Source organism: Chlorocebus sabaeus, chromosome 21, assembly GCF_047675955.1.
Source record: "Chlorocebus sabaeus isolate Y175 chromosome 21, mChlSab1.0.hap1, whole genome shotgun sequence".
Classification (NCBI taxonomy): Eukaryota; Metazoa; Chordata; class Mammalia; order Primates; family Cercopithecidae; genus Chlorocebus; species Chlorocebus sabaeus.
The window spans coordinates 101,921,562-101,945,734 of record NC_132924.1 but is presented as its reverse complement, the minus strand read 5'-3'; the positions used below and the strand labels follow the sequence as shown (position 1 = coordinate 101,945,734).

The following is a 24,173-nucleotide window of genomic DNA, read 5'->3' as shown; positions in this document are numbered from 1 at the left end:
TTTTATTTTTTAGTTTTTAGTTTTTTTAGACAGGGTCTCACTCTGTCACCCAGGCTGGAGTATAGTGGTGCAATCTCGGCTCACTGCAACCTCTGCCTCCTGAGTTCAAGCTATTTTCCTGCCTCAGCCTCTTGAGTAGCTAGGATTACAGGAGAGTGCCACCACACCCGACTAATTTTTTTGTATTTTTAGTACAGATAGGGTTTCACCATGTTGGCCAGGCTGGTCTTGAACTCCCGACCTCAGGTGATCTGCTTGCCTCTGCCTCCCAAAGTGGTGAGATTACAGGCGTGAGCCACTGTGCCGGGCCCCAGCTAATTTTTTAAATTTTTTGTAGAGGCACGGGGGTCTTGTCATGTTGCCCAGGCCAGTGTCAAAACTTCTGGGCTCAAACAATCCTCCCCCTTTGGTCTCCCAAAGTGCTGGGATTATAGGCATGAGCCACACGCCCAGCCTAAAGCTAAGTTTTATGTCAGTAAATCTGTAATTAGGAAATTCAGGGTCTTTATTTTCCATTTACTTTAGGAACTTGTACAAGCTGTTTATTCTACTTGTTTCTATATCTTAACTTGCTTCATATCTATCTTTGGAAAGATCTTGAAGGATACACAAGGGATTATGTATTACTTGTGAAGAGCTCTGTCTTCATAAGAAATTGACCCCTTCTCTTTACAATATACACTGTTCCTGAATTGAGGTTGAAATTTTTTTCAGTCCATTATTGCCAGTCCATGTTAGTCTTCTTCCAGAGGCTCTTTAGCATAGAACTGGATTAGAATTAATCTAATTAACTAGTTGTCTACAATCTACTGCATGATTTTGTTTACAAAGTTGTCTTCAAAATATGGCTCCCCTTTATAATTGTGACTAGCTACTAGAGACCAGATTTTATACTTTGATTCTTTTTATTATGTCTGTAGATAAGTTTATTTTTCTGTTGAAAGTGATTTCAGTAGCATATGTAGCACTTTGCCAAGTCATAATTCATCAGAAAATAATTGAAGGGACCAGGCACGGTGGCTCATGCCTGTAATCCCAGCACTTTGGGAGGCTGAGGCAGGAGGATCACCTGAGGTCAGGAGTTCAAGATCAGCTTGGCCAACATGGTGAAACCTCGCCTCTACTAAAAATACAAATATTAGCCGGGTGTGGTGGTGCACATCTGTAATCCCAGCTAGTCGGAAAGCTGAGGCAGGAGAATCACTTGAACCTGGGAGGCAGGGGTTGCAAGTGAGCCTAGATTGTGCCACTGCACTCCAGCCTGGGTGACAGAGCGGGACTCTGTCTCCAAAAAAAGAAAGAAAATAATTGAAGGATGTGAAATATTTACTTGAGCCAAGATAGCTTTTCTTCTGTTTTATCAGGAACTAATAATTGAAATGTAGGGCTACTGAGACCAATATAAAATATATTCTTATATTTATAGATATATTAAAACAGCTTCTGGATTCAATTCTTAGAGTGAACAAAGCTTTATTTTAAGCAAGAAAAGAGAAGAAACATCCAACCATAGATTAGGACTGGAAATTATACAGTGGAAATTATTTAGTGGAGACTTTTGGGACATTTTTCTTCATATTCTTGACACCCACACAGTCATTCAAATCAACAAGATTGTATCTATTAATTTAACTGATAGCTCTCGTGCCTTCCTAGAATTAGTCAGATTTTAGGTAATTACTTTGTTGAACAGAGCATATAACAATGTATTTTGAACTGTTGGCTGAATTACTGGGTGATTTAGCTTGTCAGATTTTTCTTTATACGTTGGTCTAAATATGTTTATATAAGTATTGAGATTGTGGCATTAAAATTAGAAAAGTAGTCTTCTTTAAGACATCTTTGTCTAATACGCTTTCAGGTTCATGCATGGGAGATCTCAGACCAGTTGTTACAGATCCGACAGGATGTGGAATCATGCTATTTTGCTGCACAGACCATGAAAATGAAGATTCAGACCTCATTTTATGAGCTCCCCACAGACTCTCATGCCTCTTTACGGGACTCATTGCTAACCCATATCCAGAACTTGAAAGACTTGTCACCTGTCATTGTAACGCAGGTAAATCCTGTGCTTCTCATTAGAGAAATTTGTATGGCCATTTGGATTTATCAGGATTATTTTAATTGGTATTGCTAGGCCATGTGAGGTAATGTTAACTTCATTACAGATGTACTGCTGTATTCTTGTAAGTGGATAGAAAATGGAATTTTTAATCTTTTGTATTAATCTTAGAGTTCATTTGGTTTTGAACTAACTTAATACCAGAAGTGGTTAAGGTGAGTATGTGTTTTCACAGGCATGCTAGGTCAGAGGTTTAGGTAGTTGCCTTTTAAGAAATCCTTTCTGGGCTTATTGGCTTTAGTAAAGGTCTCATGAATGAAAGGTTGAACTAGAGTATCTGTCCTTTTCCCCCTTGGACAGGGAAATACATTAGATAGGAAAACCGGAAGCTTCTGTGAGTACATACTCACATGTGTCCTCTGCCTGGCATAGAAGTGCCCTTGAAGAGGAGGCTTTTGCTTAAGTCTTCAAGATGAGAAATGGAAAGAGAAGGGAAATGGCAATCCATTCTTTGAGAACTGAGTCAAAGGTCTGACTTTGTTAGTAGCTTTGACCTTTGGCATAGTATAATTTATATGTCTGTGAAGTTCTGTGATATTGCCAAATAAAAGTAAATACTGATATATTTTGAGGAATGTCCATATTCTGTTGTTTGACTTCTTTTCTGTTTTTTTTTCTTTAATTTTTAAAAGTTAACTCTTAAATTTCAGCAATTTATAGCTAACCCAGAAGAGTTTACATCAGATACATATAACTGAAGGTTGGGAGAAATGGGGGAGGGGAGGTTAGTCTTAGTTGTTATATTGTTTGGAAGAAATGCAATTTCTTTGCTTCCCAATTAATATTTATTGTAACCCTATTTCTGTTCATCTGTCTTCATTTATTCTCTCTTATTCAGCTGGCTTTAGCAATAGCAGATCTTGCCCTACAGATGCCTTCCTGGAAGGGATGTGTGCAAACACTGGTGGAAAAGTAAGTAATTTATATTGACTGTATATTAGCATTTGGAATTGCCATTAACCTACACAGAGAAATTTGTTGGCAATAGCTAGATATTTGACTATTTCCCTGAACTCTTAACATAGAATTATGTTATTAACCTTTGTTAGATTAAGTGAAACTTATCTAAAATTTTAAATACTACTGAAATATATTGTGTGGGTTGTAAAAGACTAGTAATTTATGTAACACACACTTCTTGAATTAATTGCAGCAAAGTCTTTTATTGCCTTGTGGATCACTCTCACTAACTGGCATGACAGCCGTTTTGTAAAAATACAGAATTTAAGAGTATATTAAATGAGAAGTTGTTATGAATATATGTTCTTACTAATTGGGGTTTGTTTCACGTTTATCAGAGGGACAGTATTCTTTTTAGACACACAGAACTTGCTACTTTGAAACAAGCGTTCCTTCTGGGTCCTGGCAAGATAATCTTGATATTTGCTTGCATTTGGTTGGGAAGTTATTTTTGAACAAAGTAGATGTACTTTTTACTTACAATGTAGTGTGTCATTACAGCCTCTTATGGATAACTTTTTATTTATTTTATTTTATTTTGAGCTGGAGTTTCACTCTTGTTGCCCAGGCTGGAGTTCAGTGGTTTGATCTCGGCTCACTGCATCCTCCATCTCCCAGGTTCAAGTGATTCTCCTGTCTCAGCCTCCCAAGTAGCTGAGATTACAGGCATGTGCCACCACGCCCAGCTAATTTTTATATTTTCAGTAGAGGCGGGGTTTGGCCAGGCTGGTCTCGAACTCCTGACCTCGAGTGATCTGCCCACATCAGCCTCCCAAAGTGCTGGGATTACAGGTGTGAGCCACCTCACCCAGCCTGTATAACTTTTTTAAAAATCATTTTTATTTTTTTCGAGACACCAGTCTTGCTGTGTCACCCAGGCTGGAGTGCAGTGGCACAGTCATGGCTCACTACAACCTCAGCCTCAACCTGCCGGGCTCAAGTGATCCTCCCCCCTCAGCCTCCTGAATGGATAGCTTATTTTTTAAAGAAAATTTTTATTGGGGAAATTGACACATGCTCCTTGAAAAAATTCTAACAGTATGGAAGCGAACCCCATCCTCTCTCCCTATCCTTATATATTGTTTTTGAAACAGGGTCTTGCTCTGTCACCCAGGCTGAAGTGCAGTGGTGTGATCATGGTTCACTGGAACCTGCAACTCTTGGGCTCATGAGATCCTTCTGCCTCAGTCTCCTACGTAGCTGGGATTACAGATGCACACCACCGTGCCTGGCTAATGAAAAAATTTTTAATGTAGGGACGGTCTCCCTGTGATGCCCAGGCTGGTCTTGAACTTGTGGGCTCAGGTGATCCTCCTGCCTTGGCCTCCCAAAGTGCTGGGATCATAAGCATGAGCCAGCACACCTGGCCCTTAACCCTGTATTTTACAAGCAACCACTATTAACAATTGGCTATGTAGAGTTTCCTTTATGCATTTTAAAATAAATAAGTGCATATATATTTTAATGTACAAATACCTATGTATTTGTTCACCCATATTCAATATGTTTCATACATGTTTTTCACTTACTACATTGTGGACATTTTTTCATGTTAGGACATATAGATATCACGTTCATTATAATGGCTGTTTCATTGAAAAACTGTGTCCTTTTTTTAATCTTAACTAACTGTGGAGGACATTTATGTTTATATCGTTTTTCTCTCCCTTAATAGTGGTGGGAATGCTGCTTTTGTTGTGAGTTACTCTGATGGCTGTTAGCTTACGTGATTGTGTATTTTCTGTCTATAAATAACATATCTCCCCTTTTTTCTTTTGCAGATACAGCAATGATGTTACTTCTTTGCCTTTTTTGCTGGAGATCCTTACAGTGTTACCTGAAGAAGTACATAGTCGTTCCTTACGAATTGGAGCTAATCGGCGCACAGAAATCATAGAAGATCTGGCCTTCTACTCTAGTACAGTAGTATCTCTATTGGTGAGTAAGTTTGAAATACTAAGTTGCTGCATAAAGGCAGAAAACCATGATGGTTATTTTGTAATCCAATTGCATTATTGTGAAATAGCTTTCTTTGCAAAATTTAATGATGATGCTTTGGCATTTATGTAACACCTTACCATTACAACATACTTTCAGAAACTATGCTTTTTAAGTTTCTGTATAATCCTCTAAAGGTGACGTTATCTCTTTTATGAATGAAAAATGGACTTTAGAGTTACACAACTGTTAATTCAGAATTTGAACTAAGGCCATCTCATTATATATCTTGTGCTGTTCTACTGCTTAATGCTCCAAACTGTTGACTGTTAATAAAGGATCATGCAAAGGGAAGTGTGTATAAACCTACTTTACTAAGAAAGGATCCTTCCTTTTTTTTTTCTAATTGATACATGAGAGTGGTACATATTTGTGGGGTTACATGTGTTACTTTTATTTTTTGAAACAGGGTCTCTGTCTCCCAGGCTGTAGTACAGTGGCATGATCTCAGCTCACTGCACCCTCCCCTCCTGGGCTCAAGTGAACCTCTCACCTCAGCCTCTTGAGTAACTGGGACTACAGGTGTGCGCCACCATGCCCAGCTAAGTTTGTGGTTTTTTTTTTTTTTTTTTTTTTTGTAGAGATGGTGTCGCTTCATGTTGCCTAGGCTGGCCTTGAACTCCTGACCTCAAGTGATCCGCCTGCCTCGGCCTCCCAAAGCTCTGGGATTACAGGCGTGAGCCACTGTGCCCAGCCACATGTATTATTTTTATCCAAGTATATAATATGTGATGATCAGATCAAATCAGGTGATGATCAAATTGAGATATTCATCACCTCAAACCTTTATCATTTCTTTGTGTAGGGAACATTCTAAATCTTCTCTTTCAGCTATTTTGAAGTACTCAATAAATTATTAACTATAGTTACTTTTTTGTGCTGTGTAACACTATAACTTATCCTTTCTATTCAGCTGTATTTGTGTACCCATTAATCAACCTTTCTTCATCCTCCCCTCCCCATTACCCTTCCTAGCCTCTCTCTGATCACCATCGTTCTACTCTTTACCTCTATGAGATCCTGTTTTTTTTTTCACTCCAACATAGCAGTGAAAGCATGCGATATTTGTCTTTCTGTGCCTGGCTTATTTCACTTAACATAATGTCTAACAGTTCCATCCATGTTGCTGCAAATGACAGGATTTTATTTTTTTTGTGGCTAATGAATATTTCACTGTGCACCTATACATTGTTTCTTTATCCATTCAGCCATTGATAGGTACTTAGGTTGATTCCATATCTTGGCTATTGTGAATAGTGTTGCAGTAAACATGGGATTGTAGACATCTTCTTGATATACTGGTTTCTTTTCTGGGTATTTATCCAGCAGTGGGATTGCTAGATCATATGGTAGTACTATTTTCAGTCTTTTAAGGAACTTCAATACTGTTTTTCATGACTATACTACTTTACATTCCAGAGTGTTCGCCTTTCTCTGCATCCTTGCCAGCATTTGCTATTGATCTTTTGCCCATTTTTTTAAATCTTTTTTTTTTTTTTTTTGCTATTGAGTTGTTTGGGTTCCTTATATATTGTCATTATTATTCTCTTATTGGATGGGTAGTTTGCAAATATTTCCTCCCATTCTGTAGGTTGTCTCTTCACTTGGTTGATTGTTTCTTTTGCTGTGCAGAAGCGTTGTAGCTTGATGTAATCCCTTTGTTGACTTTTTTTGCTTTGGTTACCTTTGATTTTTGTCTGTCTTAAGAGATATTTGCCCAGATCAATGTCCTGCAGCATTTCCCTAATGTTTTCTTGTAGTAGTTTTATAGTTCACATCTTGCATTTAAGTCTTTAATCCATTTTGATTTGATTTTTGTATATTGTGAGAGAGAAAAGAAAGGATCCTCTCTTAAAGATGAACTGAAATTTTGAGAGGGAGGTGATAGAAGATTTTACTTGACCTTTTGAGGAGTATCCCATTATGGATGAGCTAATACACATTTTTAAAAGAATTAGATGTGATTAGGCTCCTTTCAGTTAGTCGACATTTTTAATACGCTAGAGCAGGAGTGCGTAAATCTATAGTTTATGGGTTGGCTGCCTCTTTTTGTAAATAAAGCTTTGTTGGAACACAGTTGTGCCCATTTGGTTATATTTTGTCTGTCTATTATTTTGGACTATATCAGCATAATTGGGTATTTTTCACAGAGACCATATGGCCTGCAAAGTGTAAAATATTTATCTGGTTCTTTTTTTTTTTTTTGAGACGGAGTCTCGCTCTCGCTCTGTTGCCCAGGCTGGAGCGCAGTGGCCGGATCTCAGCTCACTGCAAGCTCCGCCTCCCGGGTTTACGCTATTCTCTTGCCTCAGCCTCCCGAGTAGCTGGGACTACAGGCACCCGCCACCTTGCCCGGCTAGTTTTTTGTATTTTTTAGTAGAGACGGGGTTTCACCATGTTAGCCAGGATGGTCTCGATCTCCTGACCTCGTGATCCGCCCATCTCGGCCTCCCAAAGTGCTGGGATTACAGGCTTGAACCACCGCCCCCAACCTTATCTGGTTCTTTATAGAAAATGTTTACTGGTTCCTAAAGTACATGGTAATAAATTGATTAGCCCATATCTCATTTATAGGTCTTTATAGTCCAGCTTAATTTTCTCAATAATGTGGTTATACAGCTTGAATATCCCTTACCTGAAAGGCTTGGGACCAGAAGTGTTTAGGGAAGGGCAAAAAAAAGTAGTATTTGGGATTTCTGAGTTTTTAAAATTTTGGAATATTTTAATTATATTTACTGGTTCAGCATTCCTAATCTGAAATGCTCCAGTGAGCATTTCATTTGAATGCTATGTTGGCACTGAAAAACTTTTGGATTTTGGAGCATTTTGGAGTTTGGATTAGGGATACTTCACCTATAGTAAATTATTTTTCAGAGATGTGTTTCAGTACAGCAAGATCATAGATCTTTTTGTTTGAAAAAAATTAAAATTCTGTTAAAAATTGTGTTCAGTTTTGTATTAGAAATTCATTGGAGGGCTGGGTGCGGTGGCTGACCCCTGTAATCCCAGCACTTTGGAAGGCTGAGGCGGGTGGATTACTTGAGGTCAGGAGTTTGAGACCAGCCTGGCCAACATGGTGAAACTCCATCTCTACTAAAAATACAAAAATTAGCCAGGTGTGGTGGCACACTCCTGTAGTCCCAGCTAGTCGGGAGGCTGAGGCAGGAGAATCACTTGAACCTGGGAAGCAGAGGTTGCAGTGAGCCGAGATTGCGCCACTGCACTTCAGTCTGGGCGACAGAGGGAGACTCCATCTCAAAATAAATAAATTAATTAATTAAAATAATTCTTTTAAGTTAAATATATGTTTCTCACTTAGCCATTTATTTTAAAGAAATCGTTTTATGGAAAATTAGAAAATATGGACAGCAAATTACATTCAAACCATCTGGAGATCATACAGTTAACCCTTTCCTCTATGAACATACTTCTTTATGGACATATATACAGATATTTTAAGCCCAAATGCGATTATACTTTACTTATTCTTCTGCATCTTGCTTTTTCAGTCATCTGCTTATCTTTTCATGTTAGTAAGTTTTCATATCATCTGATAAACCCAGACCATATTCACATTTCACCAGTTAGTCCTAAGATACTCTTTACAGGCCGGGCCTGGTGGCTCATGCCTGTAATCCCAGCACTTTGGGAGGCCAAGGCTGGCAGATCACAAGGTCAGGAGCTCGAGACCATCCTGTCAACATGGTGAAACCCTGTCTCTACTAAAAATACAAAAATTAGCTGGGTGTGGTGGCATGCACCTGTAGTCCTAGCTACTTGGGAGGCTGAGGCAGGAAAATTGCTTGAACCCAGGAGGCAGAGGTTGCAGTGAGCCGTGATTGCACCACCGCACTCCAGCCTGGGTGACAGAGTGAGACTCCGTCTCAACAAAAAGAGAAAGAAAAAAAAGATACTCTTTACAAAGAATATCAAATCTATAACTATGCCTTGTATCAGGTTCTTAGTCACAGCCCCACATCCTGTTCCTTCTTTAAAATGACATGACTTGTTGAAGAGATTGTACCAGTCGTTTTATAGAATTATCTTACCTTTATGATTTTCTGATTGCCTCTCCTTTGTTTCATTTAGCTTGTTTTTCTTTTCTCTGTATTTCCTCTAATTGGAAGTTGTATCTAACACAGCCCTTCTCAGTAGGGGTTCCTCAAGAGAATTAAACCTAAAGCTTTCATTATATGTAATGAATTCTTTCCTCTACATTAATAATGGTTCTAGCTATATAGCACCCTTAGGATAATTAAGAAGATAAGCACTCAGATAATTTTCTGAAGGACTTAATTCTTATACAATAAACTTTTTTGTAGCTATAGAGCCTCTCTATGTTGCCCAGACTGGTCTCAAACCTGGTCTTAAATGATCCTCCCTCCTTGGCCTCCCCTAATGATGAGATTACAAACGTGAACCACCACACTTAACCTATAGGATTTAATTCTTTCCTAGGATCCTGATTGAGAAAAACTGAGAGGCTTGGATGATTAGTTTTTAAAAGTTAAACATTTTGGGATAGAATATATCATAGGTACTTGATGCTATGTCTTAGTATATATACAGCATTCGGTTGACCTTCTATTAGTGATGCTAGGGTTGACCACTGGATTAGGATGAAAGTCTGATCCTTCCATTTTTAAAAGTCACCTTCCTCCTTTGTAATATAATGTAGTTTGTGTGATGGAAGCTTGTTATTTTATGAATGTTCAATTCCCTGTCAGACTTTAGCCTAATTATTTTACATTCCAGTAGATAATCCTTACTTTAATCAATAATTTCATTATGGGCCAGGCAATGTGGTTTATGCCTATAATTGCAGCGTGTTGGAAGGCTGAGGTGGGAGGGTTGCTTGAGGCCAGGTGTTCAAGACCAGCCTGGGCAACATAGCAAGACCCTGTCTCAAAAAAAAAAAAGAATTAACCAAGCATGGTGGCATACACCTGTAGTCCCAGCTACTCAAGAGGCTGAGGCAAGAAGGATCACTTGACCCCAGGAGTTCAAGGTGGCAGTGAGCCATGGTTGTGCCAGTGTACTCCAGTCTGGACAACAGAACAAGACTCTGTCTCTAAAAATAATAATACTTTCATTTTGCAATGGCTTACAAAATGATATTTGACTATTTCTGTCATTCCTTGTACATATAAGTTGGCATTCTTATGGGCTCCTACTAGAAGGGTAGGATAAATCTTAATACTTTTCAAAATGAGGATTTATTTTAAAGCTGCCTTGAGTGTTAATTTTTTTTTCTTTTTCTGTTTTTGTCTTTTTGAAGTATGATGGACTCATGTTCATTAGGTCTAACCAGATGTTTCCTTTCCAAGTTTCAGAATCCCATTCTTTACCATTCAGTTTCCTGACTTTCACATGAGAAGTGTGGAGAGACTGTAAATTCAACTGTTGTTTGTAATTCAGCAAGTCATACAACTAAGTTTTGTATATGAGTTTCAGCAGTGCTAACTTTGTGGCCACAAAAAATAAGAGCTGCTTTTAGACTTGGCATGAAAGCTCTGGTGCTCACACTATGGCTTGAGTTGAGAATTAATGGACTCGAATTTGTCATTTTCTTTTTGTAAGCACTTGTGAACTTAAAATAATCCAGTCCACATGTATTTTGTGTCATGGTTACTGCCACAGAAGTCAACTATAGCAGCCACTTGGGCATTCAAGGCACGTGCTTGACTTAGCACATCATGACAGTCAATCACAGGTGATATTTTCCTAATTGTGATGCAGTCTGAAAAATATATTTCCTGTGGTGCTTAACAATGTCTCTAATTTTGTCATGTAGCTTGTCATGTTATAAAACCCAGGGGATGAAATTAGTCCAAAATGGCCAAGAAAAAAATAGGCATGTGGCTGTAATGCCAGGTTCCAAACTCCTCTTAAGACCTTTCCTCGTTTAGTTTCCTGCACGCTCTCCTTTAATGGTTACATTCTATCCTATTTCTTGTTAGTATTATACTTTTGTGGTCTCTCCTAATGGACCCATTCCTAAACATGGTGTTGAACTTTTTGAAGTTTTAAATGTGTTTCTGCATGCTGTCATAGCTGAACTGAACCTGTGCTTCTAATATTTTTGTCTCTCCACTTTCTATTTTGTTAATCTAGGATCTCAATTCTTGTTTATCCCTGCTGTCTTTTTACTGGTGAGCTCTTCTGGACTCTGGCATTTATCTTGAAGCTTTTGAGGACTTACTTTAAGAGAGAGATTTTTGACATAGCATAGCTCTCAAAGAGGAACAGAAGATAACTCTTAGTTCTGATGCTTTAGAATGTATGTTTGATTTAATTTGCAGAATTTCATCTTTTCAAAGAGATTAGTTTTAGAAACAGGTTTTTTCAGAATTTGGTCCTTCAGTTTGAGTCTGTAGTTAGAATGTACAAGCAAATCCTTCCACTTGTATACATCATGTCTTATTAAAATTGAAATGTCATTCAAGAAGTATAAAGGCCAAGTGATTATGTAATTATATATGCTTGTTGGAAAAAGGTGGAGTTGGAAAAAGGTGAGTTTATATCAACAGCATCAAAGATTCAATTGAGAGTTTGAGACAGGTTGAGAGGGAAAGAGAATGAGTATCAGCTCTTAAAGAGAAATCTCTCAGTGGCTCCAGTTCATGTTAAGGGAACTTAGTTACTCTACTTTCAGCCTTGAAATTAAGTGCTCCTGTGCCTTTATTTATGTATCACATATTTAAATATATTGCATATATTAGTGTCATACTCTTTTCTAAAAATTCTGGCCATTTTAGTGATTCTAGGCAACTGCCTGGCATCCGTGAATATTTTCTCTGAGTTTCAGGGGAATAAAGAAAGTCTTGAGGTAAAAAATAACTAGAAGAACTTAATGGGGCCAGAACCATATTTGCGACATTTTCTCATCTCATCTAGTGTGTTTTCTGGTGACTTTTAAAGTGTTATTTTATTTTTTAATCTGTGGAGACAGGGTGTTACTTTGTTGCTCAGTTTAGTCTAGAACTCCTGGGCTCAAGCAATCCTCCCACCTCAGCCTCCCAAAGTGCTGGGATTACAGGCGTGAACCCCTGCACGCAGCCTCTGATGACTTTTTACGAGTGCTTTCCCCTCTAAAGCAAGAGCTCTCAGTTCTTTCCTTTCCTGCCATTCTTCCTTCTTTTTTTTTTTTCTCTCAGAGTCTCAGTCTGTCGCTCAGGCTGGAGTGCCGTGGCGCAGTCTCGGCTCACTGCAACGTATGCATCCGGATTCAAGCAATTCTCCTGCCCCAGCCTCCTGAGTAGCTGGGATTACAGGGTGTGCCTCCATGCCCAGCTGATTTTTGTATTTTTAGTAGAGACAGGGTTTCACCATGTTGGTTAGGCTGGTCTCAAACTCCTGACCTTGTGATCCACCCACCTCAGCCTCCCAAAGTGCTGGGATTACAGGAGTGAGCCACCGCACCCAGCCCCTGCCATTCTTCCTTCTATAAATACTTGGATATTTACTCTGTGCCTCTTGTGGCTTTAGATAGTAACAGATGTCTCAGAAGTCGTTTATATCCTAGACATAAACTTATGTGTATACTCATGGTTATGTGGTTAATTTCTCTGCAAGTTAGCTGCAACTCCACCTTTTTTCAACAAGCATATATAATGCAATATGCACAATAAATGAAAATGAGTGAGTCTGCATTTAGTTAACCGTCAAGTTCTGATGTTATTCGTTACAAATGATGTATACTTCAAGCTGACGTGCTTAAAACTAGTAAAATAGTTGGTTCATGTGTGATAGATGATTCTGTTTCCCCATGCTGTTAATATTTCCTGACTTTCTTTGGTAATACACTAATTATTATCCAGGTAAATTAGTATATAGCTAGTTATACTGATGATGATGTATAATATTAGTAAGATTATTGTTGCAATCTGCCTAGCTTTAGAGGCTTTTGAAGTGGAGGAAGTCCTTGATAGTAATCATATCTTTGTTCTGTATATATAGGCAAATAGAGAAATTTGAGAGGTAACTATGGTGTAGTGGTTAAGATCATAGACTTTGAAGCCAGACTTCTTAAGTTTAAGTCCTGGCTATGCTCTTTCCTACCTGTGCCATATTGGGCAAGTTACTTGACTGTCTGCCTCAGTTTTCTCATCAGTATAATAGGGATAATACTATCTGTTTCATATAGTGGGGATTAAATGAGTTAGTACATATAAAGCTCTTAAAACAGTGCCTGTTGCGCAGAAAGGGCTCAGTAAGTGTTAGAATGACTGGTCAGCTTATTTGTCATGTACTTTTCTTCCTCTCCCTGAAATATAATGGCCTAGAAGAGAGAGAAGAAATAGAAGGAATCAGGTATATTAATGTACTTGGACTTCCTTTCTTCTGTCTTCTGAGAAGGAAAGGTTGTTTGTTTTGTTTGGTTTTTGAGACGGAGTCTCGTTCTGTTGCCCAGGCTGGAGTGTAGTGGTGCGATCTCGGCTCACTGCAAGCTCGGCCTCCCGGGTTCACACAATTCTCTTGCCTCAGCCTCCCGAGTAGCTGGGACTACAGGCACCCGCCACCACACCTGGCTAATTTTTTTGTCTTTTTTAGTAGAGACGGGGTTTCACCATGTTAGCCAGGATGGTCTCGATCTCCTGACCTCGTGATCCGCCCGCCTTGGCCTCCCAAAGTGCTGGGATTACAGGCGTGAACCACCGCGCTCAGCCATTTTGTTTTGTTTTTAAAGGTAGCTTCCAGACCTGAATATCTTTTTCTTTTTCTTTTTTTTTTTTGAGACAGAGTCTCACTCTGTAGCCCAGGCTGGAGTGCAGTGGCACAATCTCCGCTCACTGCAAGCTCTGCCGCCTCCCGGGTTAACGCCATTCTCCTGCCTCAGCCTCCCTAGAAGCTGGGACTACAGGCGCCCGCCACCACGCCCGGCTAATTTTTTTTGTATTTTCAGTAGAGACAGGGTTTCTCCGTGTTCGCCAGAATGGTCTCGATCTCCTGACCTCGTGATCCGCCTGCCTCGGCCTCCCAAAGAGCTGGGATTACAGGCATGAGCCACAGCGCCCGGCCCAGACCTGAATATCTTAAATAGCCCTTTGTGGGAATGAGCTGGCATACCCCTCACTTCTCTTCATCTTAGCAACCTAGCATTCTTTGGAGCACAATAATAAAGACAGTCATCTTCAGTGTAGATTTATGTAATAGATGAAGCTTTGAACTTGGAGAATTTTCCTGTGTGTTTTATATCTGCATTGTAACCACAAATATCAGTATTTAGATCTGATTTAATAATACATTATGGGATTTCACCCCCGCTCTCATGCCTCCTGAACCCCATGAAAATTATATTTCTAACTCATTGCTTGCAAGAGCTATTTTAAAACATTCTTTGTATCACTTTCTGTGGGATGACATGTTTATTATTCTATTGCCAAAGCTAAAACATTAGCTTTTCTTGTGGGAATATACAGTAGTATGCCTAGCTTACTCTAGGTATCTATTCTATGACAACCAGGTATATAAATAAGTAAACTACTTGTAAAATAATTTTTTGGATAATACAACCTTAATACAGAAGTGGGAACTAAGAAATTAGTAAGTTATTTCTGAAACAACTTGGGTAAGTCTGTAACCTCTCTGTACCTCAGTTTTCCCATTGAGAAAGTAGAGACCATAATAGTAGCTACCTATAAAGTTGTATTTGGGGATTGTGTTAGTGCAGTCTCATGCTGCTATAAAGAAATACCTGAGACTGGGTGCAGTGGCTCACGCCTGTAATCCCAGCACCTTGGGAGGCCGAGGCAGATTGCCTGAGGTCAGGAGTTCGAGACCAGTCTGGCCAACATGGTGAAATCCTGTCTCTACTAAAAATACAAAAAAGTTAGCTGGGTGTAGTGATGTGCATCTAATCCCAACTACTTGGGAGGCCGAGGTAGGGGAATTGCTTGAACCAGGGAGGTGGACGTTACAGTGAGCAGAGATCGTGGCACTGCACTCCAGCCTGGGCAACACAGCAAGACTCTATCTCAAAAAAAAAAAGAAGAAAGAAAGAAAAAATACCTGAAACAAGGTAATTTATAAAGAAAAGAGGTTTAATCAGCTCACGGTTCTGTGGGCTGTACAGGCTTCTGCTTCTAGGGAGGCCTTAGGAAACTTAACAATCATGGTGGAAGGTGAAGGGGAAGCAGACACATCTTCACATGGCCAGTAGGAGAGAGAGAGAGGAGGGGGAGGTGCTACACACTTTGAAACAACCAAATCTCGTGAGAACTATCAAAAGAACAGCAAGGGGGATGTTCATTCCCATGATTCAGTCACCTCCTACCAGGCCTCTTCTCCAACACTGGGGATTACAATTTGATACGAGATTTGGGTGGGGACACAGAACCAAACCATTTCGGGGATTAAGTAGATTAGTGGTATTTAGAACAGTGGTGCCTAGCTGGATGCAGTGGCACATGCCTGTAGTCCCGTCTGGGCGATGTAGCAAGACCCTCTCTCTTAAAAGAAAAAAAAAAGACAGTGACACTTAAATAGCACTTTTAACTGTTAGCTGTTTTATTGCCATCCTTCTCATTATTATACTTGTAAGGTGATTGTAATAATGGTTTAAATATATAGATTAACATTATTCATTTTAAGTTTTTTTCCCTATTCAGATGACCTGTGTAGAAAAAGCAGGAACAGATGAGAAAATGCTTATGAAGGTTTTTCGCTGTTTGGGAAGTTGGTTTAACTTGGGAGTTTTGGACAGTAACTTCATGGCTAACAATAAATTACTAGCACTCCTTTTTGAGGTTTTGGTAAGTAATGACTTTATTTATCAAAGTATTTCTGCCAATCACTTCGTAACTAACCTGCTGGGACATAACAGTGTTTTCAAATTTTTGCACAGTAACTGGAAGGCATGTATTAAGAATATAGCAATGTTCCTTGCTACCAGGTACCAAATTAAAAGTATCAGTTTTAATACTCAAAATAGGATATAGTTATGCTTAAGAAGAAAACAATCTTATATGCTGATACATGATTTACATATTAAAATTCAAGTAACCATTGGTATCTTTTTCCTCGTTTTAAAAATATAAAATTATGTATTTCAATAATGGTCATTGAATCCTAGACATTTCCATGATATAATTATATGTGCATCACAAGTTTAGGAAAAAACAGAACAGAAAGAATTAAAAATTATGTTTAGTGCACCCAGAGACAATTATAGATGAAGATACTATCTTTGTAGTTGAGATTAGTTAAACATCATTGTATGTGCAAAATGGATTTGGGTTTTTGAGATTAGTAGAGTAAGTACTAATGTATTTTTATATACTTGTGTATTTCTTCTTTAAGCTTTGAAAGTAGCAGTGCCTAGTAGTACAGTCTTGGTAGATAGGAGGTAGGGAGTCATTAGAATACGATTACATTTTAGAACAAGAAATATAACATTATCTTAAGCATAAATATTATTGAAGGGGTGTTTGGAGAGGTGAAAAACTTTGTCTTTTTCTGCTGGAGGGTTTCCTTCAGTGAAGATGTATTAGTATGGAAGCTGCATGTATTCTGAATGTATGCGGATGCACTATTACTTAGAAGATAGTACCATGATGCTAGATCGATGCCACTGTCAATTAAAGAAAAGAAAGACGTTCTTCAAGGAGACATTTGGCTTGTCAGTGGTAGTGTATTTCTGCTGTCATTTTTGCATCAGAAGCTAAGTCTCAGGAAAATTAGGACGCTAGTCATTGTTTTGCTTGCCATTGTCTGTCTCCATGTATGTTGGTATCCTTCCTCAATAATGATAATATTACCACCTCAACAAATAGTATGAAGAGTAATCACTGTAAATAAAGTCATGTCCCACTTTTGTTTAAAAAATTTACATGTGATTACATATAAATGGAGGACAGTCTAGAATATACTTCAAACTTAACAGTGGTAATTTCTGGGAATTGGGATTGGAGTAAGGAAGCAGTTAAGTAGTATGCTAGGATTATATTATCTCCTCTACTGATCCAGTGTCAGGACCCCTCTGTCACTAGTAAGAGTGTTTATCTAGAGTCAGGGTAAAATGTATTCTCATTTTTACATTCATTCAGTGGTTTAAAATCATGCTACTTTTTTTCTTTTCGGGGGGAGTGTCACAGGGAGTTAGGGTGTCTCTCTGTTGTGCAGACTGGAGTAGCTCCATTGGCATGATCGTAGCTCACTGTAGTCTCAAACTCCTGGCTTCAAGCAATCTTCCCGCCTCAGCCTCCCAAGTAGCTGGGTTATAGGCATGTGCCACCATGCCTGGCTAATTTTTAATTTTTTTTAGAGACAGGGTCTCTCTTTGTTGCCCAGGCTAGTCTCGAACCGGCCTCAAGCGATTCTTCCACCTCAGCCTCCCAAAAATACTGAGATTACAGATGTGAGCCACCACACCTGGCCCATGTCATATTTTAATTTGCTTTATGTTTGGACCACGACTTTCTTGTACAACTTTCCCCCAATAGCTTTTAAAAAAAACTTAAAATACTTGATATATACAAAAGAATAAGTATGAACACTTACTATTTATTTATTTATTCTTGAGACAGAGTCTCGCTCTGTCGCCCAGGCTGGAGTGCAGTGGCACAATCTCAGCTCACGGCAACTTTTGCCCTCTGGGTTCAAATGATTCTCCTGCCTCAGCCTCCTGAGTAGCTGGGACTACAGGTGTATGCCACCATGCCTGGCTAATTTTTTGTATTTTTAGTAGAGACAGGGTTTCACCGTGTTAGCCAGGATGGTCTCGATCTCCTGACCTTGTGATCTGCCTGCCTCCCAAAGTGCTGGGATTACAAGTGTGTGCTACCGCGCCCAGCTCGAACACTTACCTTTTAATAACTTGATAATATAATGAGAATCTTTGAACCCACTATTCAATCTAAGAATAACCTAATGAATAATTTGCATCTTTGTGCTCTCCCAAACCTGCTTGTATAGCTTTTTGTCCCACTGGAGATTTTAAATATCCTTTTAAAAAATTTTTTCAAGGAAGACTAATATGCCCTTACTAAGTGCATTTAACCTCTCAACTGTGCTCTCTTCACTAGAAACCCAGGAGGATTCCCTTCTTGGCCCTTTTGGTCTGCTCTGATTCGCATCAGTTCTTTAGATCTACTCCCCGCCATCTTGGGACTTGTCTTTACTGTGCTTTCTGGATTAAAAAGTTAGCTGTTTCTTTCAAACCCCCTCAGATAACATCTTCAGGAAAGATATAATGGAAAGTAAACTTGGAATTTTTGCATGCCTGAGAACTATTTTTATTTTGCTTTCAATCTTGATTGATGGCTCAGCTAGTTATAAAGTTGTAGGTTGAATATTATTTTCCTTCAAAAGTTCAGAGGCCTTATTCTTCTTTACTAGTGTGCATCATTGTTAATGAAATGTTGGAGAACTCTGATTTCTGCTTGCTACTATTACCTCCTTCTCTCTTCCCCAGAAATTTTACAGACCTTTGTTTAACTTTGGTATTCTGAAATTTCACAGTGATTTGTTTAGGTATGTGTCTTTGATACTTGTTGAGCCCTTTCATTTTAGGCAGTGCTTGAATATCAGAAAAAGGATGGAAAAGATTTTCACACACTAGAATAGGGTAGGGAACACATGGCATTCCATTTGGACCTTTGTTTAACTTCGGTATTCTGAAATTTCACAATGATGTGTTTAGGTATGTGTCTTTGATACTTGTTGAGCCCTTTCATTTTAGGTAGCACCTGAATATCAGAAAAAGGATGGAAAAGATTTTCACACACTAGAATAGGGTAGGAAACACATGGCATTCCATTTGGAGGGGCTGGTGTGAACAAGAACATGGAGATTACAAATGATATGACCATGACTTAGGGACAGAAAGACTGGTTTGCTTGACATATAAGGAAACAGAAATAGGATTGGGAAGATTGATGGATGTTTTCTCATGGAAGCCTATGACTTGACTGTTACACATTTAAAGTACATGTTCAGAAAGAGGCTGTAACTGAAAGAAAGAAAGAGGCTCTAATTGTTTTCCTATTATACTTATCCATCACTGTCCTCAAAGGATTGGTTCCAGGACCACCCACTACCCCTGCCCCTCTGTGCACAGTTTCCAAAATACATAGATGCCCTAGTCCCTTATATAAAATGGTGCAGTATTTGCATATAACCTACCCACATCTTCCCATATACTCTAAATAACCTCTAAATTACTTATAATACCTAATACAATGTAAATGCTATGTAAATAGTTGTTATAGGGTAATTTTTAAATTTGTGTGTTTCATTGTATTATTATTTGCTTATATTTTGAATATTTTCTATCGATGCTTGGTTGAACCCTAGGGTATGCAGGGCCAACTGTAGATCACTCCTTAGTGATCATACTTCTTACTTCCCTATTCCTGCTACCTCCCCAGCAACAGGATAAGACCTCATCTAACCTACATGAAGCTGCTTCAGACTGTGTATGCTCAGCTCTCTATGCCATTGAGAATGTGGAGACTAACTTGCCATTAGCTATGCAACTTTTTCAGGGAGTGCTGACGTTGGAGACTGCCTATCATATGGCTGTGGCGCGTGAAGATTTAGACAAGTGAGTAATTAAGTCTGGAGCCCTGGGTTTACCTACAGTCTGGTCATTCTTTTAAGTCACTTTTTATTATTCATCTGTCATTTGTGATTCTCGGTGATTCTGTAAATGTACAGATAGTTGCTTCCTAAAGACACTCTACTACGCTCCTCTGAACCGAGAGTGGCAAATTGGATGCGGGGTTTGTAGAATTACCATAGAAATGCTAAGGCTTTAAAAATTAGAGACAAATTTTAAAATATCAAGTGTGATTTGATGGGAATTTTTATTCAAATGTTTTAATAATTGAGAATTTGAACTGACACATCACATGTGTAGGAGTGTATGATCTAGGTAAAGGTGTCTGTCATGGGGATTGTGATACAACATAGTAAATAATCACTAGATGTCCCTTAGACTGAGGAACCTTTTATTTATTTGATTAACTGTGCCTGTATATACTTATAATATCCAGATTTCTGACTCATTGTTCTCATTCGCCTGTCTTCTACAGAGTTCTGAATTACTGCCGTATTTTCACTGAACTATGTGAAACTTTTCTTGAAAAAATTGTTTGTACTCCAGGCCAAGGTCTTGGGGACCTCCGAACTCTGGAGCTGCTTCTTATCTGTGCAGGACATCCTCAATATGAGGTAGTGTTTATGCTATATTCTAAGGCTATTATTCTCCAAGTTGTGTGCTGCATATTATCTATATTTCATTACCTCATGCCCAGCTTTTTATTGTTGAGAAATTATAGTCTTGTTTTTAATTAATGTGATTTCCTCTGTTTTGGAATTTAAAAATATATATATTTGGGTTTCTGCATTGTGTCCATCTCTATTTTCTTACCTGGTTGGCTGGGCTGACTGTGGTAGACCCTTCAAGGAACTCGTTAGAAAGCAAGCCTTTCCAGTGAACCCCTTGTCTAGCTTGACTTATTCTCTAGAGCTTTACAGCTAAAAAACACCAAATTCTAACTATACCTCCACAAGTCTTAACATCCCCAATTTTTCTCCAAATGATGGATGAGAATGACAAAGGGATTGAAAAGACTTAAGGGTCTCTGTCATTCAAAATTCTTGACACCCTACCTACCGAGGTTTGCTAGATTTTTAAAAATCTAATTTATTTGAGAAGTTTTATAGTATAAGAAATGAGAAAGGGTTGGCCTTGGTGGCTTACGCCTGTAATCCCAGCACTTTGGGAGGTCAAGGCAGGCAGATCACTTGAGGTCAGGAGTTTGAGACCAGCCTGGCCAACATGGTGAAACCCTCTCCACTAAAAATACAAAAATTAGTCGGGCGAGGTGGCTCATACCTATAATAACCCAGCTACTTGGGAGGCTGAGGCAGGAGAATTGCTTGAACCGGGAGGTAGAGGTTGCAGTGAGCTGAGATCAGGACACTGTACTCCAGCCTGGGCGACAAGAGCAAAACTCCATCTCAAAAAAAAAAAAAAAAGTGAGAAAGAAGTGCTCCCAAGTTCGACATTGTTTTAAATAGCTCTGTTTTGGATCCTTGATGGGAAAAGGATGGTAGGGACCCTCTTACTGTGCCTTAGGCACAGTGGTCCTGTGACTCTCGACCCGTTTTCTGTTATCACATGCAAGACAAGGTTTATTTGTTTTACGTAATGTCATGAGGATACCTAGATTTGAGTGGAACCCAAAACATTTCTGGGAGAATGTAACCCCACACAATTATCACTCCTTTAAACAGTGCCATATGGAAAAGAGGCTACGAGTAAAATCCCAGGCCTTTTCTCCCTTTCTCTCACACTCAAGAAAACAGGTGAATAAAAGTGACATGAAGCTGAATCAGTTATGTTCAGGAGTTACAGATGATTTTGAATCTCAAACATTCAATGCAGTGATTTCAGAAGTTTCAGAAAAATACTTTAAAAAAGACTTCTGGCCAGGCTCGGTGACTCACGCCTGTCAGCACCTTGGGAGGCCGAGGCAGGCAGATCATAAGGTCAGCAGTTTGAGGACAGCCTGACCAACATGGTGAAACCCCGTCTCTACTAAAAATACAAAAATTAGCTGGGGTGATGGCGCGGGCCTGTAATCCAGCTACTCAGGAGGCTGAGGCAGGAGGATCACTTGAACCCAGGAGGTGGAGGTTGCAGTGAGCCAAGATCGCGCCACTGTACTCCAGCCTGGGTGATGGAGCAAGACTCCATCTCAAAATAAATAAATAAATGAATAAAAAAGACTTCTGGCTGGGCATAGTGGTTCATACCTCTAATGAGGTTCATACCTCTAACACTTGGCGGCTGAGGTGGGAGGATTGCTTGAGCCCAGGAGTTCGAGACCAGCCTGGGCAACATTGGAAGACCTTGTCTCTACAGAAAATTTTAAAAATTAGCTGGGTGTGCTGGCGCACACCTCTCATCCCAGCTACTCAGGAGGCTGAATGGGAGGATCGCTTGAGCCCAGGAGTTCGAGGCTGCAGTGAGCCATGATTACACCACTGCACTCCAGCCTAGATGGCAGAGCAAGACCCTGTCTCTGCAGAAAAATTTTAAAAATTAGCCGGACATGGTGGCAAGTGCCTGTATTCCTCCTAGCTACTCAGGAGGCTGTGTGGAAGAATCGCTTGAGCCCAGAAGTTCAAGGCTGCAGTGAGCTATGATTGTGCCCCGCTGCACTCCAGCCTAGGTGACCCTGTCTCTAAAGAAAAAACATATATCTTTTGAGACAGGGTCTCACTCTGTTGCCCAGGCTGGAATGCTGTGGTGCGATCACAGCTCACTGTAGCCTCAGCCTCCTGGGCTCAGGTGATCCTCCAACCTCAGCCTCCTGAGTAGCTGAGAATACAGGCATGCGCCACCTACATGCCTGGCTAATTTTTGTGTTTTTTGTAGAGATGGTGTTTTGCACCTGGCTGAAATTTGTTTTAAGTAAAATAAAATTGGAAGCGGTGGCTCATGCCTGTAGTCCCAGCACTTTGGGAGACCTAGGTGGGAGGATTACTTGAGGGCAGGAATTCAAAACTATCCTGGGCAAGATGGCGAGACCCTGTTTCTACTTAAAAAAAAAAAAAAATTAGCTGAGATTGGTGGTGTGTACCTGTAGTCCCAGCTACTTGGGAGGCTGAGGCAGGAGGATCGCTTGAGCCCAGGAGTTAGAGGCAGCAGTGAGATGTGCTCGTGCCACTGCACTCTAGCTGGGGCAACAGAATGAAACTCTGTCTCTAAAAAATAAATAAAAATAAAGACTTCCGTGTCTGCTATCGTTTTCTCTAAATTCAAAATTCAGTGTACTTTTGGAGGCATTACCTCAGGACTAAATGGAATGTAAAGCCAGTCATTCTAAATGGAGATTTGGGCCTAACATGGGAAGACAATTTGGGGAGATAATAGTAAATCTGCTAGAGAAAAGGTGACTTCTTAACTGACTCCACTCATATTATTTAAAAATATATCTTTCTTCCTGTATGGTCATGGTGATAATAAAATGCCTTCTTATTCTATTCCTTTCCCATTCAAATAAATCATCTCTTTTAACCTAACAGGTAGTAGAAATTTCATTTAACTTTTGGTACCGACTCGGGGAGCATTTGTACAAAACTAATGATGAAGTTATTCATGGCATCTTCAAAGCTTACATTCAGAGGCTGCTTCACGCCTTGGCTCGACACTGCCAGCTGGAACCAGACCATGTAAGTTCCCTTCTCTACCTCTTCAAATCTTAATTTCTTCCTCTTGTCAGTGCCAACTTGAAAAGGAACTGAGAAGATAGATAATAAACCTGGCTGGGTACCCTGGCTCATGTCTGTAGTCCCAGCACTTTGGGAGGCCAAGATGGATGGATTGCTAGAGGAAGACCAGCCCGGGCAACATAGAGAGACCCCTGTCTCTACAAAAAGAAATTTAAAAAAATTAGCCGGGCCTAGTGGCACATGCCTGTAGTCCTAGCTACTCAGGAGGCTGAGGTGGGAGGATTGGCAGGTTTTGTCACTCTACAGCTTATACTGAAGAAGTCAGTACCAGTATAATCTGTTAGGCCTGTTTAGGAAAAAACAAAAACAAACAAAAAACACTCCAGCTAAACCAGTAATTCTTTTCCTAGGAATTTATCTTAAATCTGCAGAAGAAAAAACAGCTATTTTATATACAAAATGTTATCAATAAAAGTAAAAATTATAAACCCATATACAGCAGTATAATAAGAGTTATATGAATCATATAAGAAGAGTTATGATTTAGCAACTTGATGGAGCAATTAAAAGGTAGTGAAATGATGGTATGGTAAGAGAAAAATCAGAATGTAAAATTTTGTACTCCTTTTTTTTTTTTTGAGATGGAGTCTTGCTCTGTCGCCCAGGCTGGAGTACAGTGGCGCCATCTCGGCTCACTGCAAACTCTACCTTCCAGGTTCACGCCATTCTCCTGTCTCAGCCTCTTGAGTAGTTGGGACTACAGGTGCCCGCCACCACGCCCGACTAATTTTTTGTATCTTTAGTAGAGACGGAGTTTCACCATGTTAGCCAGGGTGGTCTCAATCTCCTGACCTTGTGATCCACCCACCACGGCCTCCCAAAGTGCTGGGATTACAGGCATGAG

At 39.6% G+C, this 24,173-nt stretch overlaps 1 protein-coding gene across 2 annotated transcripts in view; it reads left to right on the top strand.

Annotated features, from left to right (window-relative positions):
* Positions 1-24,173, top strand: part of TNPO3 (transportin 3) — a 99,776-nt gene that overhangs the window by 34,414 nt on the left and 41,189 nt on the right. For both annotated transcript variants that reach the window (XM_007982872.3, XM_007982873.3), the window contains 7 exons: positions 1,862-2,062; positions 2,964-3,037; positions 4,867-5,023; positions 15,694-15,837; positions 19,453-19,628; positions 20,119-20,257; positions 23,123-23,269. In XM_007982872.3, coding sequence (XP_007981063.1) covers positions 1,862-2,062; positions 2,964-3,037; positions 4,867-5,023; positions 15,694-15,837; positions 19,453-19,628; positions 20,119-20,257; positions 23,123-23,269 — 1,038 coding nt within the window. The remainder of the gene's footprint in view (positions 1-1,861; positions 2,063-2,963; positions 3,038-4,866; positions 5,024-15,693; positions 15,838-19,452; positions 19,629-20,118; positions 20,258-23,122; positions 23,270-24,173) is intronic.